The sequence below is a fragment of the Drosophila biarmipes genome, chromosome 3L (genome assembly GCF_025231255.1).
Source record: "Drosophila biarmipes strain raj3 chromosome 3L, RU_DBia_V1.1, whole genome shotgun sequence".
NCBI classification, from domain to species: Eukaryota; Metazoa; Arthropoda; class Insecta; order Diptera; family Drosophilidae; genus Drosophila; species Drosophila biarmipes.
In genome coordinates, this window is record NC_066613.1 from 8,341,953 (window position 1) to 8,357,497 (window position 15,545).

General features: G+C 43.6%; 2 protein-coding genes across 3 annotated transcripts; one reads left to right on the plus strand and one right to left on the minus strand.

The window, feature by feature from the left end:
• Positions 1-50: 50 nt before the first annotated feature.
• Positions 51-3,393, plus strand: LOC108030630 (aminopeptidase Q). Its single transcript, XM_017103634.3, has 4 exons — positions 51-637; positions 703-2,068; positions 2,145-2,704; positions 2,757-3,393. The coding sequence occupies exons 1-4, from the start codon at positions 57-59 to the stop codon at positions 3,031-3,033; spliced, it is 2,784 nt and encodes a 927-aa protein (XP_016959123.2). The 5' UTR covers positions 51-56; the 3' UTR covers positions 3,034-3,393.
• LOC108030631 (ATP-binding cassette subfamily G member 4) lies at positions 3,064-15,076 on the minus strand. 2 transcript variants are annotated; one of them, XM_017103635.3, is made up of 7 exons: positions 14,950-15,076; positions 11,361-11,862; positions 5,951-6,080; positions 4,852-5,390; positions 4,205-4,729; positions 3,891-4,147; positions 3,064-3,799 (listed from the first exon to the last, which is right to left on the minus strand). In XM_017103635.3, exons 2-7 carry the CDS (start codon positions 11,449-11,451, stop codon positions 3,458-3,460), a joined length of 1,884 nt encoding a protein of 627 aa, XP_016959124.2. In that variant the 5' UTR covers positions 11,452-11,862; positions 14,950-15,076; the 3' UTR covers positions 3,064-3,457. The 2 variants fall into 2 exon arrangements, with proteins under 2 accessions (XP_016959124.2, XP_050742083.1); XM_050886126.1 differs by lacking the exons at positions 5,951-6,080; positions 11,361-11,862; positions 14,950-15,076 and adding an exon at positions 5,441-5,548.
• Between the last annotated feature and the right edge of the window lie 469 nt (positions 15,077-15,545).

The window sequence follows — 15,545 nt, forward strand, 5'->3', positions numbered from 1 at the left end:
TCTAGAATCAAAATTGCTATGGATAGATTCAGTTGGACACCTACCTTGCGACCGCAATGTTGCTGCGAATTCTCGTCTTATATTGGAGTTTTCCATCGGGAAAAAGTGCAGAAGGCTCGGTTAGGCCGCTGCGATACAATCTGACGATCCTCACGCACCTGGAAGGCGGCTCTCAGAACCGGTATGAGGGAATCGTATCCATCGATTTGGAAGCGAAGAAGGCCACTCGCTATATATATATCAACTGCCGCGACCTTTTAACGTTTCCGGAAAAAACATGGCTAGTGCGTTGGGCAAGCGGCAAGACAATCACAACAACCGATATAAAGAATTCAAAAAAGGCCAACGAAGTCTACTTGGTTCTCGACCTACCTCTCAGACTTGGCGAGACCTACACTATGCACATGTTCTTTACGGGCCGTCTTACTAGGCCGCAGAGGTACGGCTACTTTGCCGGCCGTTATGACGAAACGCCGCAAATTTACTACGCCCTAACGCGCATGGAGCCGGACTACGCGCACACCGCCTTCCCCTGCTTCGATAGCCCACTCCACCGGACTCCCTTCAACGTGACCATGGTGCATCATCAGAAATACGTTGCCCTCAGCAGTATGCCCGCCATTAGGGAGACACCCCAGTAAGTGAACTCTCTAAGGATGCGAGTGAACTGACATTCAAATGTGATATGCCTCATACTTGCAGCGAAGAGATTACGGACTTCGTGTGGACGACATTCATGACATCTCCGCCGCTGGCTACTCATCAGATCATGTGGGCTCTGCACCGCCTCGAGAAAGTCTCCAATGGCGTTACGGCCACTGGAGAGAAGATAACCGTTTGGGCGCGGTGGCAGGTAAAGGAGAGGTTCGCCAAGGCGGCGACAATAACCCCGAGTCTACTCAAAAACTATGAGACCTTGTTCGGACTTCCCTTGCCGAACGGCTCAGACTGGGGTGGAAAGTTCGATCAAATAGTGTTGCCGGATTATGCGGAAATGCACGGCGGCAAGGGTATGATGGTTTACGGCGAGGGTGAGGGCGGCCCCAGCCAAAACAGCCTCGAAAGCCTTGAGGTAACGCTGGCGGAGCTGGTGGCGCGCCAGTGGAACGGACTACTGGTGACCGCCTCCGACTGGAACGCATCGTATGTGCGCCAAGGCATCAACAGCTATGTGGCCTTCCAGGTGCTGGCCATGGAGAACAAGGGGGACTACAACAGGACCTTCCTTCTGACCACCCGAATGGATGTCTTGAGCTTGGATTCCCAGGTTGAAACAAAGGCCATCTCCGTCGATGTGAGGGACATCCGTCTCAACACGTTTCGCAAACACAAAATGTGCCTGCTCGCCCACATGATAAAGTTGGCCATCGGCGCTAAGGCGTTCTTTGAGGGATTGCACGAGTTCTTCCAGCGGTACTCCAGCTCCTCCGCCTCCACCAATCAGCTGTGGGAGCAGTTGCAACGAGCGGCCCGACGCAGTCACCAGCTGCCCATCGGTGTGGTCTTGTCCACCACGATGGAGTCCTGGCTGAAGCAACCAGGATACCCCCTTCTCACCGTCCTTCGCAACAACCGAGAGAAAAAGGTGACCATCACGCAGAGCCGCTACTATCAAAGGAAAATGAACATCGTGTCAAAGGACTGCTGGTGGGTGCCGGTCGTCTACATCACCAAGAACATTTCGCTTCCCCAGGTTGAGTGGCTCGGCTGCCTGAAGAAGAAGGCGCAGGTACTAGAGCTAAGCAACGTCGTTGACCAAAATGAGTGGTTGCTGTTGAACGTCGATGCTGCAGTCCCCGTTCGTGTCCTCTACGATCTCTACAGCTGGCGGCTGCTCAGTGAGGCTCTGCTCCAGAATTTCTCGCAGATCTCGGAGCTCAGCCGTGCCCAGTTGGTGGATGATGCCTTGAACCTGGCCTGGTCGGGCCAACTACCCTATAGGGTCGTCCTGAGCGTGATCAAGTATCTTTCGAATGAGACCAGCGTTGCCGTTTGGCAAACGGCAATTACAAACTTTGAGAAGCTGCAGAGCATCATGAGAATGAGCACGGGCTATCGCATCTTTAGGGTTGGTATCCGCAAATTGTAGACTTCAAAACTCGATCGCATGGCTTGAATGTTTGAAATGTATCTCTCATTTCCAGCTATTCATGCAGCTTCTCATTGAGCCATCTTTTAAAGCTAACTTCAAACCCTCTTCCGAGAAATCTAGAACCGGCAAAGCATCAGAAACCACGACAAGTCCAGATGCACACTCGAATGCCACGACAAGTCCTGCCACGCCGACGTTGTCGGGGATGATGTACCGGCTGGCGTGCCAGTTCGAGATAAAGGATTGCTTGACCGATGCGCAGCAGAAATTTCAGAAGGCGATGGAGCAGAACTCGACCTCCTCCATTCCGGAGGAACTGCGGGAGACCGTGCTGTGCCGGGGCATTCGCACCGGCTTGGAGTCTCACTGGCTAATAGTGCGAGATATGTTCTTTGAAGCCGTGAACGAGAAGGAGAAGGGTGCCCTTTTGAACTCTCTCAGCTGTACCACGGAGTACTGGGCGATGCAAAAGCTGCTCGGTTGGGCCCTCGACGCCGACAAGGTTCCAAAAACGCTGACCCTTGGCCTCCTGACCGCCGTGATGCGCACCTACCTGGGCTTCTATGTGGGGAATCAGTATCTGGTGGACAACATAAATAAGTTTATGCGCAGGTGAGTACTTCAAGCATGCTCAGGTCAACTGCAACTCCTAAGCGAATTTTAGCTTCACCCGCAACGATCTCCACTTGGTGCTGAGTCCTTTTATAAATGCAGTGACCACCAAAGAGGAGCTGGCGACGCTACACTCGCTTTTCAACAAGAAGCTTAGGTTCTCGGCCGGCTCCAGTCTAGCTGCGCTGCTAGAGCCCGCGCAGGACAGGCTGAACTGGCGGAAGTATAACTATTTTGACCTCCTCAACGCCATTAAGAATATCACTGTAGACAAGGATTCACAACCAGCTTCTCTGTGGAATACGTTTGAAAATAGTATTTTAGTTTAGATGGTTAACCATTTAGAAGTACACGGCACATAATAGGAATAGCCCAAACAACACTTTTATTCTTCTACAATTCGAATTGAAACCACTTTAACCAAGATATTGTATAAAATGTTCTTGTCCTCCATCCGCAAACACAATCGGTATTGTCGAGTCCTTTTTCTACAAACATTTCGAATATTGGTTGTGAGCTTACAAGATTTTTGTACATTTCCGATATGTTTGCAGACTCTGTCTATTAAAGGCGCCTGTTTATGTGGATCGAACCTAACTTAAGGCTAACTTAGGGCTAACTTGTATCCTGTCAGGAGAACGCCGCTTAAGTATGTACAAAGAGTATATATCTGTATGTTTAAAATCGAACATCACAGTGTTGACATTGACTACAACTAGGGCATAAGATTCTTCTTGAGTATTGGTTGCAAAATCAGGCATAGCAGCGCTTCCGCAGGCTAATGTACATCATCACCCGGAAGAAGAGCATCAGCATGGCCAGCAGTCCGAACTGGTGCAGCATGGACACCTTTTCCACGTCCAGAAACTTGAGCAGTACGCGAGGGTCGCTAAAATGGCAGTATATGTCATCGCAGTCGAGCTCCTCCCGCTGGAATCCAAAGACGGCCAAAACCAGCGACACCACGCCAACGCGCACGTAGCTGAACTTCATGAGCAGTTGCATTCCGCCCGAGACCTGCGGTGCAAAGTCAAACCCGTACACCGCCAGTCCCATAAAGGGTGCGATCATCATCGGACCCACCACACTGCCGTTCTGGAACGAGACGAGAGAAGGTTGTTTTAGCCCAAAAGTATGCCTCATCTATCTTGTAGATTACAATTCATCTGAGATCTTAAAAACTCACTGTTATGCTGAAAGTGGCGCCAATGGCCAGGCCCATGCCCTCGGCTACTAGGGAGATCATCAATCCTACGGCCACGAAAATGCAGAAGCGCCAGAACTGTTGGGGCAACCCGGACATCCAGTAGGTGACCGCCATGAAGGTGATGTTGAGTAGCACCTGAACCGGCAGACGCGACACCGTCAAGGCCATGTAGTACGGCGTCAGAGTATACCAACGGTTGAAGGTCTCCTTCTTGACCACCTTCACCTCAGCGGGATCTGCAGGTTAACAAGTGGTTGAGAGGATAACCCAAGGAAGAACAGCAACGCACTTACAGCTCAGGATGGGCACCATCACCTGGGTGTAGACAATCATGAGGACGGCACCGATGCAGAACTTGAGATGGTCGAACATCCGGGCACCCTGGTTACCCAGTTGAAAGAATATCAGGCCAAAGAAGACACCGCACAGAAGGTGATGGAACAGCTGAATGGTCAGGGCCAATCGTGCCCTCGTTATCCGCAGCAACATCACCTGCATAAGGACCACAAACTGTCGCAGTCCGGATACATCCCGTCGATCCGTGTTGAGGCGTCTGGAGAAGGCCTTCACTTGTTCCAGCAGTGCACTGGTGCCTCCAATCAGCGAGCCGTCCGTGGAGGCGGCACTGCCGGCGAAGAAGGCGGGCAGGAACGGACGCTTCTGCTGCTCCACGAACATCGTGGTGACAGCCTGCTGAGGTGCCAGCGAAGCACCCAACTGGTCCGACTGAGTCGCCACGTAGATGAGCTTGCCGTTTTCGGTCAGGTCGCTGAGCGCCGGCACCAGGTGACCATCCTCGGCATCCACCAGCTCGATAACTGCAATTAAATTCGAAAATTAATTTTGATAAGAGATCGGGTAAGATTGAGATTTGTACAAGCTCCATGTTTGCATCACTCAAGGAATCAATGTATAGTTAAAATATGTAAGGACAACTTACTGTAATCCGAAGGACTGTAATGTCTGGGGCAGTCGATCTGGGCCAGTCGCAGGAAGGGAATGGTGGCTCGAGGACTGCCTTGGTAGACGCAGTGGCCCTTGGCCAGGACGTAGATGCTGTCGAAGTAGTTGTAGATCGTCGCCGAAGGTTGGTGGATAGTGCAGACGATGGTCCTACCCTCGCGGGCCATTGCCTGCAGCAGTCGGATGCACTGGGACGCCGTGACTTCATCCAGGCCACTGGTGGGTTCATCCAAGAAGAAGATGTTGGGGTTGTCCACCAGCTCCAGAGCGATGGACAATCGTTTCCGCTCCCCACCGCTCAGCTTCTCTGCCGTCACATTGCGCCGGTGGTTCAAGTGCAGATTTTCCAGGATATCCGTCATGATCTCTGCCTTCTTGTGACGGTGCTTTAGCTTGAGGTCGCAGGCGAGATTCATCAGCTCCTCGACAGTCAGCAGAGTCTGGTGGCGGTCGTCCTGAGTGATGTAGCAAGCATTGTCCCTCTTGATCTTTATGCTGCCCGTGACTCCGTCGCGTCTGAAAGGGTTTATATATTTAACCACCGCAAATATTTATCTCTTAATTACTTTCAAGTATTTCACATTCTTCATCTGCTTATGCACAAAGAAATTTCTAAAACAATTTTTATCTAGGTCTCTTTTTTTTGCTTGGTTTCTACTAATGATATAATATTTTTTTGACGACAATCAAGCCCAGACAACCTTTGTCAACACAATTATTTCTACAGCGTAGCTTCGTGACTTCGCAGATTCTGAAGCCCTGCTCAGCTCTGTAAGTTTCCGCTAAGTTTGGGGGAGCAATATATTCTAGCAATGCGACATTTATTGTGAAGGTCCGGACTAGCTACGCTAGCTTGCCAACCCACTCTCCCAAACCCTACAGAACCCAGCTGGCATTTCGCATTCGAGTCGGAATCAGCCAGCAGATCTTGGCTTAATCGCCAGGCTGTTAACATAGAACCGGTTGGTTTCGGCTACCCAAATGATACTGCTTTGGTTGTGTTACACTTGAGCTCGAGTGACGTTGAGAACTTAGCGTCAGATGCAGGCGGGTCTGGTTTGGTTTATTGTTCTCACCTGAAACCCGAAATCGCATTTAGCAAACTGCTTTTTCCGGCTCCAGAGGGCCCCATGATGGCCGAGAGCTGCCCGTTCCGGAAACTGCCGCTGACTCCGTTCAGAATTTGGCGCTCTCCGGTCACGCGCCCTAAAAATAAACGATTTAATCAGTTATTAATCGGTGCTAAAATTATTATTACAATTGAATTTTTAACTCAAAAGAAACAGAATGAATCTTATATTGAACTCTGCTCTCACTGAAACTAGAATATGCTAAGCAGCTTCGAAAACAATCAATGCGGTGAGTGATTCATATAAACAAACAAAAACCATCTGGGTTTAATATATTCTATCTATTACGTATAAGCGTCAACTTTTCTGGTTTATCTGGAACGATTGGCAAATAAGATAGATGAAATAAGAAAGACTGAATAAATCAAGTTTCGTTTTTTTTATGACCCAACATTGGGAATCAAAAATCACAAAATCACTTCCCTTTCATTAAAGTGGGGGACTCAACGTTATGCACATCTAAGAATAGATGACATCGGTAAATATAGCCTGAGAACCAAGCAAAACTTTTTATCATTTTTGAGTAATGGGTTGGCAGCGGAAAGATACCGGGTTGACAGATGATCGGCTTGAGGAGATTGCATGACTGGCAGAAGCGAAACCAGCTTCCCTGTCTGCCCTCCGCATTCCGTGGGTTCGTCTGAAACCCTCAATTATGGGGGCTCGCACGTGCATAATTTATTCCAATTAAATTTAGTCTAGGGTGTGGAAAAATTCAAAATCGCAGGAAAATTTTGAGAGCTGAATCGGTGGTCAAAAACTATGCATTTTCCATTCTTTCACAGGAATTACGATTTCACGATCTGTCAGTCTCAACTCACAAATGACTTAATGTGTGCCAATGCCATCTCCGTTCTTATCAGCACTGCAGCCGTACTATATACGTACTATATGGTATTACCGAAGGTCGTAATCGAATGGTGCGTGCAGTTATGGATCCCTATGTTTCTTATTGATTTTCGATTTCCATGGACATCACAGAACAGAAACAATGATACGGTTTGTTCTTTTCTTGATAGTGACACATTTATAATGTAAAACATGTTTTTTTAATGTACCAAATGTTAGATAGGCGGAAGTACCGCTGAGAAATAATACATAAGCTTATAAAATGGCTAAATTACATTTTATTCCAACGTCAAAGCCAGATAGTAATCATTGACTTATATTATAAACCGGAATATAAACCCCTAATCTAACTTATATTAAAAGCCGGGATCTAAGCCCCTAATCTTCTGAGCAATCAATTCATTAACATAAAGATTCATTCATAAATTGAAATTAAAATGTAATTCCACTTAATCAATATATTTTTCATATAATATAAGTTATAATATTACAATAAGCCTCAGTTTGTCAAGAACATATTTTTCTTTTCGATATGGTATTCCTAGCCTATACATTTTAATAAAAACGGCACATGTTAAGTGTCCTATAGAATATAAATAAGTAAATCACAGACCTCCTGCCCTCAAGTATGTGACCCAGTTCTCGCGCTCAATTGACATTCATTGCCCAACTGATTCGCGGTTCGCGAAATAATTTAAGGAGGTCACTGACAAGTCGGAGTCTGGCGCAAACCCTACTATCAGAGCGTGTTTACAGCGACCGGTCTCCATATCAATTAGCCCCACTTCAATTAAACAGCACGCCTTTCGAGCTTTTTGGCCACCACGTTCTGGGCACGCGCGGCGGTCAGAGCCAAACCGGCGGACAACCAACCGTACGTTGGCTTGGCTGATTTATCGGACCGATTCCCCTCCTCAAACACGGGGTTCTGCTGCTCCCACGATGCTACGTGAGTCACATAATGAGGCGTGACAATGAGTTGGGAAAAGTATCTTACAAAAAACGGAAAGCTGATTTGCTGTTTTGCGAAGCACAAAAGTGGTATCGTGGTGTTGGGTTCATTTCCATTATTAATGGTTTGTTTTTAAAAAGCGTAAAAGAGACATTTATACAAAAACAAACAAGTATTGTTTATCGGGTTCACCCTTTACCAGTATTAGTTCGAAACATTCCCACATTTCTATCTAAATTTCAGATTTCCTCGTCGCTCTGAGCTACAAACGAAACTGCGCCTCAAACAAACACATTCCATCAATTAGATTTGGGTTCTAGCCATATTTCGGAGACCGAAAAGGGCCAAAGAGAGGGCAGTGCTCCCTGGGACGAGTTCGCTAATTGATGCAATTGAATCGACTCTCCTAAATAACACGATCCCGTATTAGCATGTCAATCGCGTTTGGCCTGAGAAATGCGACTTATAATGCAAACTCACAGCCGAGTGTAGAAATAGGATCTGTCCTATTCCCTGAAATGAGAATTTTGTGATCTTTGTTCTGTTCTGTTCTGTGAAGCTGTAAACTAGCCCTTCTGAATCATTAGAGTTATACAATATCCGACAGATACGTGAAAAATGTGGCAAGTATGAATTATTCAGTTTCCTATGTCTAAGGGTTAGGAGGTAGCTACATTCAGAAATGATTTAATAGAATGATGGGTGCTAATTAAAGTCAATTGATTTGCCGACCAGCAATTATTACTTCCGCACACACAGCTAAAATTACGTCCCAGCAAAACCATTTGTATCTGTGATTAATAGTACGGGGAGCAAAATATTAGAGGTAACCCTAAGAGGTATTTCAAGTTAAATAAATGCACATATTTTAAGATCCAGTGGCGACAACCACTCCTAACTGAAATCCAGAAGTAGCGTCGCACTCCATTTGATTGGCATCCCAATAGACCAACCGAACCCCTTTGACTAGCTAAACCCGGACATTGACTGGCTGAGCAATCCTAAATTGCCCTGGTGACTTGGAAACTTGGATTGGAAAAGCTCGCGCCATGTGGCGGAACATACAAAAATAACAAAAACAAAAAACGTGTCCGAGCTCTACGACTTTTGGAGGGGAAAATTATTCAATCAATGTTGGGCAATTTTCGCTTTTCACTGTGCGCCAACATAGTATCGCAGTAGCTGCAATTTTTGCTGGTGCCGATCGAGATGATCATCATGACGGTGGCGATGAGAATGGTGAGCAGATGATGAGGTTGCCGATGTTTGTGTCGCTGCCTTTGGTCAGCCAGCTACTGTGGTTCCACTGATGCGGGGCACATCGAGGAAGTCGCAATGGGTCTGCGATGTGTGAATATACTCCTACATGTGCATGTGCGGCGATAAGTATGTACACTAAATATTAAGCCCACATACTGATTTCTCGGTACGTATTTACCCGTACAGTGCGTTTCAAAGCGATGATTCCCCTGAAAACACAGTGTTTGCTCGACCTACTGAAGGAAATAGATGCTAAGTAGCGGTGCAAAAATGTTTGGGAATCTTTTAGAATTTTTTAAAACTAATTCACAGTTTAAAAACTCATCATATCCCACTAAAAAATTGATTTCAAATAATTAGAGCAAATTACTTATATATTTATGTTTCCATTTTTATCGTTCACTCTAATATTCCACGGTTCCCATGTAAATCCCAAATATATAAAAATGCAATCACTAAGGCTTTCCTAATACAAATTACACTTATGTCCGGCACTGTTCTCATCTGTATCGTCCATTTTCGAATTCTACATGGCGACAGCATTTGGCGACATCTCTCGTTTGCCTGCGAGTTGCACGTTGCACATGGCGTATGAGCAATAATTAATCACCAGTCGTACTTGATTTTGACTCTGCAATGAGGAAGCTAAACTTCGGGCTGTAGGTAGCGGCGAAAACTTAGTTTGTGCTGAGTAGTTTCACAGGTATTTCCTCTTCTGTCGAATGCATGCCACAAACATTCAATTGAGCACTTGATTAATTCAACAGATTGTTCAGATCGCTCGAAATACCTCCAAGCCACCCACTTGCTACGGATTGAATTGAAATTGCACGACTGCAAATCGGAATTACTTTCTAGATTTTTGGTTATATCAGTGTGTTTTTAATATATTTATAGGAGGAGCGCATAAGTAAGTGCCTGGACAGTGAGATATCCGGTATTTAATGGCTGAATTGCCTGTCGATGCTGATCAAGAATATATGTAAGAGCTCGATAGGGTTGGAAGCACTCAATTGAATATATTAATTATTACGTCCCAATTAAATATATTACATTGAACATTATAATCAAGAAAGAATTACGAGTGTAATAATGACAGCTTAAGTTCCTAACTAGTTTCGTGTACTAATTGCTTATTTATGACCTTAAATAAGTGTTATTTATTTCTTTTTAGAATGGGTACAAACTATTAACTATAAATCAATCTTTAAGATAGGTCGATTCTGTGACAATGGCATGTATGGCCAGAATGTCCGCACTTAGGTTTGAACTTTTGACCCGACGAGGCGGGGCAGTGTCCAAAACGGGAAACTCGTTTGCCACAACACCTAACGAAGGGGTTGTGGCCATAAACGTGGCCCAGAACGTCAGTCACTCCGGCCAAGTGTGTCGAATATAGTTTCAAATAAAAGCCCCAAGCCAATGTAACAAGTTGTGCAATTGACATTAGAAATAGAGGCACAAAAAGGGCAAAGAGCAGCCCAGCTGGGCACTACAATTATGGCCACTTGGCCAGACAACTACTTGACCATTCCAAAACAAGATTATTGCCTCCGGCGGCGGCGAAACATTGCACACAGCACATAAAACAAAGTCAACTCTGAGGCACTCGAATGCAAACAAAAAAGTCTGCAACCGAAAAGACATTTCGTAGATGTGTTTGGCATTTCGCAGAGGTTGTGCCGCGGAGCCATGAAGGACTTGTGTCGTTATCACATATTAACACTTTTATGTTATTTTTAAATGGTAATTAACCTATTAAGCTGAATTTGCTCCAACTAGCTCCTTTGCTTAAATAACATGTGATTATTAAAGATCATAAAGTGCGAATCACTCACTCACTTGCCTCAATACCCCCGAAACGTATCTTTTACTTTAATCTACCACAATATATACAGACTTTATGGTAAGCAGAGGGTTTAAAATTGGTTAACTTACCCGAAATCTTAACAATACAGGCAAATGGGACTGAAAGTCATGTTGCCTCAAGACCCTCAAAATGTATCTTTTACTTTAATATGTTTAACGTAACTCTAAATCGTAACAGAAGCTAGCTAAGGGTAAACCCGTTTCAGATAAAGAAAATAAAGTAGCTTCAGAAAATGTAATCGTTACATTTGCATTCATGCAGTACATGTGGCTTAATTTAATCCTATTAACTCAACAGCAATTAAAGGGAAAACAACTATTTCTGATCGAATAATTCATTATAATTGCAATCTTATAGATACTAGCTAGTCAGCTGCCCACCAGCTATAGATCACTTAGATGGATCTTAAAGATCGTGCAACTCACAGAAGTTCTTGCGCTCCTTAACGGTGTAGAAGACATCTTGGAACTCGACATCTTTGGACTGTTTGGCGAGTAGGTTTCGCGACTGCTCCATGGCGAATGTTGATAGATTTACTTATTGTTATTTAATGCCGCTTTCAAATACTCATATATTATCGAACGCCGCGGGTGGCAAGGCAGGGCTACTGTTCCCCGGATTTCACTGACGGACTCAGATACGTACGCTCGCTCGCATCTAGATACGTGCGCTGGGTGCCGAATGTGTCATTACCTACCGCACCAAAGTCGGAATTGGAATGGGAATGGGTGCTGGATCTGCTGCCGCCGGTTATTTATTTATGTTTTTTGCACTTCTTTTTCTGTACTTTTGCCAGCTCTGCGGTTATGATCGTTGTGTTTCTGCCTCTGGCTTTCGGTTCTGTTATTGTTCCTCCTTATAAACGCATGGTCGTGTGATTGCAGATTTATTGCCCGTTTTGTTTTGATCGCACTGGCTTCTTACGCGCTGCAAATAGAGATTAATCATTAAAGGTTTCGAAATGTGCTAAATTGAACTGGCTAAATTGAACGAAAAAAGTGAATAAGACTTATCAACACTTTTGGTGGCCTTGAATTCCACACCCCAACCTGATAAAGGTTTTGGGGTGAATCTAACTGCATGTGTGTTAGCACAATTGTGGGACTTTTTTTAGAAATAAATTAGGGAAAGTTAGTCAGACCCCGGGCAGAGAACAATTCTCTCGCATGGTGATCAGTGATCACTGATCACAGATCGGTGATATTAAGCTTTCCCTGGAAAGGCTTAAAGTGGCAGCATTTATGGTTATGATTACATATATTTCTAGCCGGAAACTTGAACTTGACTTGAAAATATATGCTAGTTGCAATGATCTTGCTCAAGTTCAATGTGATCTAGTACCCATAAGGTCGATGACAAGCACAGCCATAGGCCAATGGCTAGAGGCATAAAATACTAGTTGCTGAGATAAAAACCCAAGCCTGACAAGGTATTGAATTACATTTGCGCAACTTTCTTTGTCATAAGTGCAATACATATTCCTTATTTTCCATTCCTTCTGGCCTTGACTTCTATCTCTTATAGCAAACTGGCACACTTACATGCATTTTCGATTTACATACGTATATGAGCAATGCCTTCAGAACCGGCTTAATCTGAATATAGAATTTATATGGTGGATGCGACAAGGACTTCATTATAACCAGAGGATCATCGGAAACAAAGACAAAGAGTCGGGAGAGTGCACCGGAGTGTTTCCTTCATTAGCAACGTATCCAGGTCGTAAAAAATAAAGCGGAAAGAAGTAGCTGGTGATTAATAAATATACAACAGATATGACACACAGATAGTTTCTATAGATAGTACCTCGAGGATAAGGCATGCTAGAATTTAAATTGCATATTGAAAATGTGAAATAACCCCGGATATCTTTTGCTATACCACTAATAAGTAAGTATGCGGTGCAGGGCGAAAACCCGGTTCATAGGGTATTATGATAATCAACCTCTGACGAAGTCTTGATCGACAGCACCACCGACAGAAGTGACAGACTGATCACGGACGCCTCGGTTTCTGGGTGGAGCGGTGTTCATATCGCAGATTTATCACGTTTTCACAGTTGCGATTCGCTTCGCCCGCCAGCGGTTAAATTAAACAATTACTTTCAACTGGTTCCAATAGGGAATTAATTCTACTTAGAGTCATTCAGTATCGAGGCGTCTTTATATGCGGTTATTAATTAAATTTCATAGGGTCTGTCGGGCATTAATTTATCTTATTTAAATATTGATCCGTGTTATTTAATATTTATTCAAACATTCCAAGTACCTAAATCATCTGATTCTGCCTGGCAGCTAAACAGACTTTGAAAACTTCAGAGTTTGCCGACTTTAGACGCCAAATTGGAGTTGTTTTTGTCTTATTTACTTTACTAATGCTTTCGGCGTCGTCAGAATATTCGACTAACCGGCGCCAACTCGGTAAATGCCTGAATGCAAATCAAAAACCCGTTCTGGTACCTGGAGAAGAAGCCTTAGGGGATCCTGGAATTCTCCGGGATGCTTAAAAAGCACCAAAGGGAACACCAATTCGCAATGAGGAAGTAAACAAGGAGGTGATAGAAATTGGCTAATTGAAAGCTTAAATATGCATGCCAATCTACACTCAGCTCACCAACTTATGCTAATTCCCGTCGACTGTCAGATTTACTTTATACTCTATTGTTATGTGTGGTGTACTCCGTGACGTCAGGGGGCAACAGAAGCACATCGCTTTGGCTAGAGTCTTGACCCCAGACAGCTCGCTTAGCATTCAGAAACATTACCTAATACGGGTCTCGAGGAAACCAAGAAACCAGCAATTGGATTCCACAAATCACTTAAAAATAATTCGTCAGCTTCTGACAGATAACTAATGGTTCAAAACCTGTCAAAGTTAGCCACAGAGTTTTTATTCTCAGCCAGAAAAAAATATATTGCATATATTATTGAGAACATTTTAATAAAACCAAGGAAACCACCAGTAGAAAGATCTTTAAGCAGTGCAAACTAATTCAATACACAAATTATTTCGGTTTCAAATCGATTTCGTGTTTTTACGCAAGTTTTAAAATGTATTTTCGTGCACTACTTGTTTGCCTTTTACGAAGTAAGTCCAGATACAATGCAAATCAATGAAGGGCGGTTCATTACAATTCACTTTTCAATAATTATTGCTTTGCAACCGCGTCACGTAGAAGCAATTTTGCTGAATAGTAACAGCAATAATGACAATGTACTTTGAGCAAAGTGGTTAATCACTTATTAATTTGTATTACTCATTGGCCATAGGTCAGTGACAACAAAAATAAAGGGAGTTTTGGAAATCATATTATGCGATTGCGTTAGGTTAATCAGACCAAATAACCCAAGTTGTACGAAATTAGGGTTTTGCTTGATATGCTACGGATGCTATTTTGTAATAGCTAAATAATAATGTCGAACATTTAAACTGAAGCTTTGGCAGCGGGCAAGACCAATTAAAGCTGGAATGGTTGGCGTTTAACGTGATTTTCCCACATAAACACTTAAGGAAATAAGATCTATTTTAATCCATTTTTCCGATTACCAAAAACCACTCCTTCAGTTGTGGGAGTATATGCTGAGATATCTTTTAAAAAGTTAGAACATAAAAGCTCTTGGATTTAGATTTATTTTTATAGATTTACGAAATATACCCCACATCATAATCTGCTCTATTGCAATTCAAGTTCCCATAACTTTAAGATAGGCTGCGACAGTAGGAAGTTCTATTCAGCGATAATTCACGTATTGCCCAAACACGGAAAACAAGTGCATTTGGGGACCGACTTAGATTGTCGTACTTCGTGCTCTGAATCGCCGGCACTTCTGTGGCGTCGTTGCACATCCGACTGGTCAAGTACAAAAGGCTCCCCTTTGTGGGCAAAGGCAAAGCAAAACAAAGCCGCAGTACACGAAACCCCATTAAAAACGGCTTGTTTGCAAAAACAGCTTGGTTTGGCATATGCACTTAAGATCGATTAGATAGCATTGATTTCCTATGTACACTCCTTACATTGAATTTTGTTTTGTAAAGCTTTTTAAAAATTTTCCGCGAATATATGGCTGGAATTAACCGAGGATAAGACGACGCGAAATTATTTTATTGAAGAGCTGGCGGAAACGCGTCCACTCTCGGCGGCGGCGTGAAAACAACTGAGGCTTAGTCGGCACTCGAAGTCGCAGTCCAACGGGTTCCCCAAATACAAGTGGTTCGACGCAGTACAGAGAGGGAATTGGGCTTACGCCTTTAGATCAGTGAATTAGCATATTCGAAGGTTTAAAAACATTCAAGAACCAACAAAATTGAATGCAACAAATAGATTGCTTATCTATTAGCATCTTTTTATAAAATAATATTTTTATACTTTAAAATAATATATTTTATTGCAAATATAGACTCTTTTAAAAGTATTCCAACAATAGTCTTTAAAAGATAAGATAAAAATTGTTCTTAAAAATACATAGTTTAACAATTGGTGCATCTTAAAAGAATTTTTGGTGTATATGCTACACCTACAAAACTATTACTACCGACGTAAAATGAACATAATATTTCGGAGTTAATAAGCAAAGACGGTTTCGTACAATTATATCATATGAACCGTGAAA

Excerpts from the sequence above, each read along its gene's own strand:
- LOC108030630 (XM_017103634.3), top strand. The coding sequence starts at position 57 with ATGTTGCTGCGAATTCTCGTCTTATATTGGAGTTTTCCATCGGGAAAA. Across the intron at positions 638-702 it reads GCCATTAGGGAGACACCCCA|CGAAGAGATTACGGACTTCG; the intron begins GTAAGTGAACTC and ends TCATACTTGCAG. Across the intron at positions 2,705-2,756 it reads ATAAATAAGTTTATGCGCAG|CTTCACCCGCAACGATCTCC; the intron begins GTGAGTACTTCA and ends AGCGAATTTTAG.
- LOC108030631 (XM_017103635.3), bottom strand. The coding sequence starts at position 11,451 with ATGGAGCAGTCGCGAAACCTACTCGCCAAACAGTCCAAAGATGTCGAG. Across the intron at positions 4,148-4,204 it reads GATGGTGCCCATCCTGAGCT|ATCCCGCTGAGGTGAAGGTG; the intron begins GTAAGTGCGTTG and ends GTTAACCTGCAG. Across the intron at positions 3,800-3,890 it reads GCGCCACTTTCAGCATAACA|AACGGCAGTGTGGTGGGTCC; the intron begins GTGAGTTTTTAA and ends GTCTCGTTCCAG.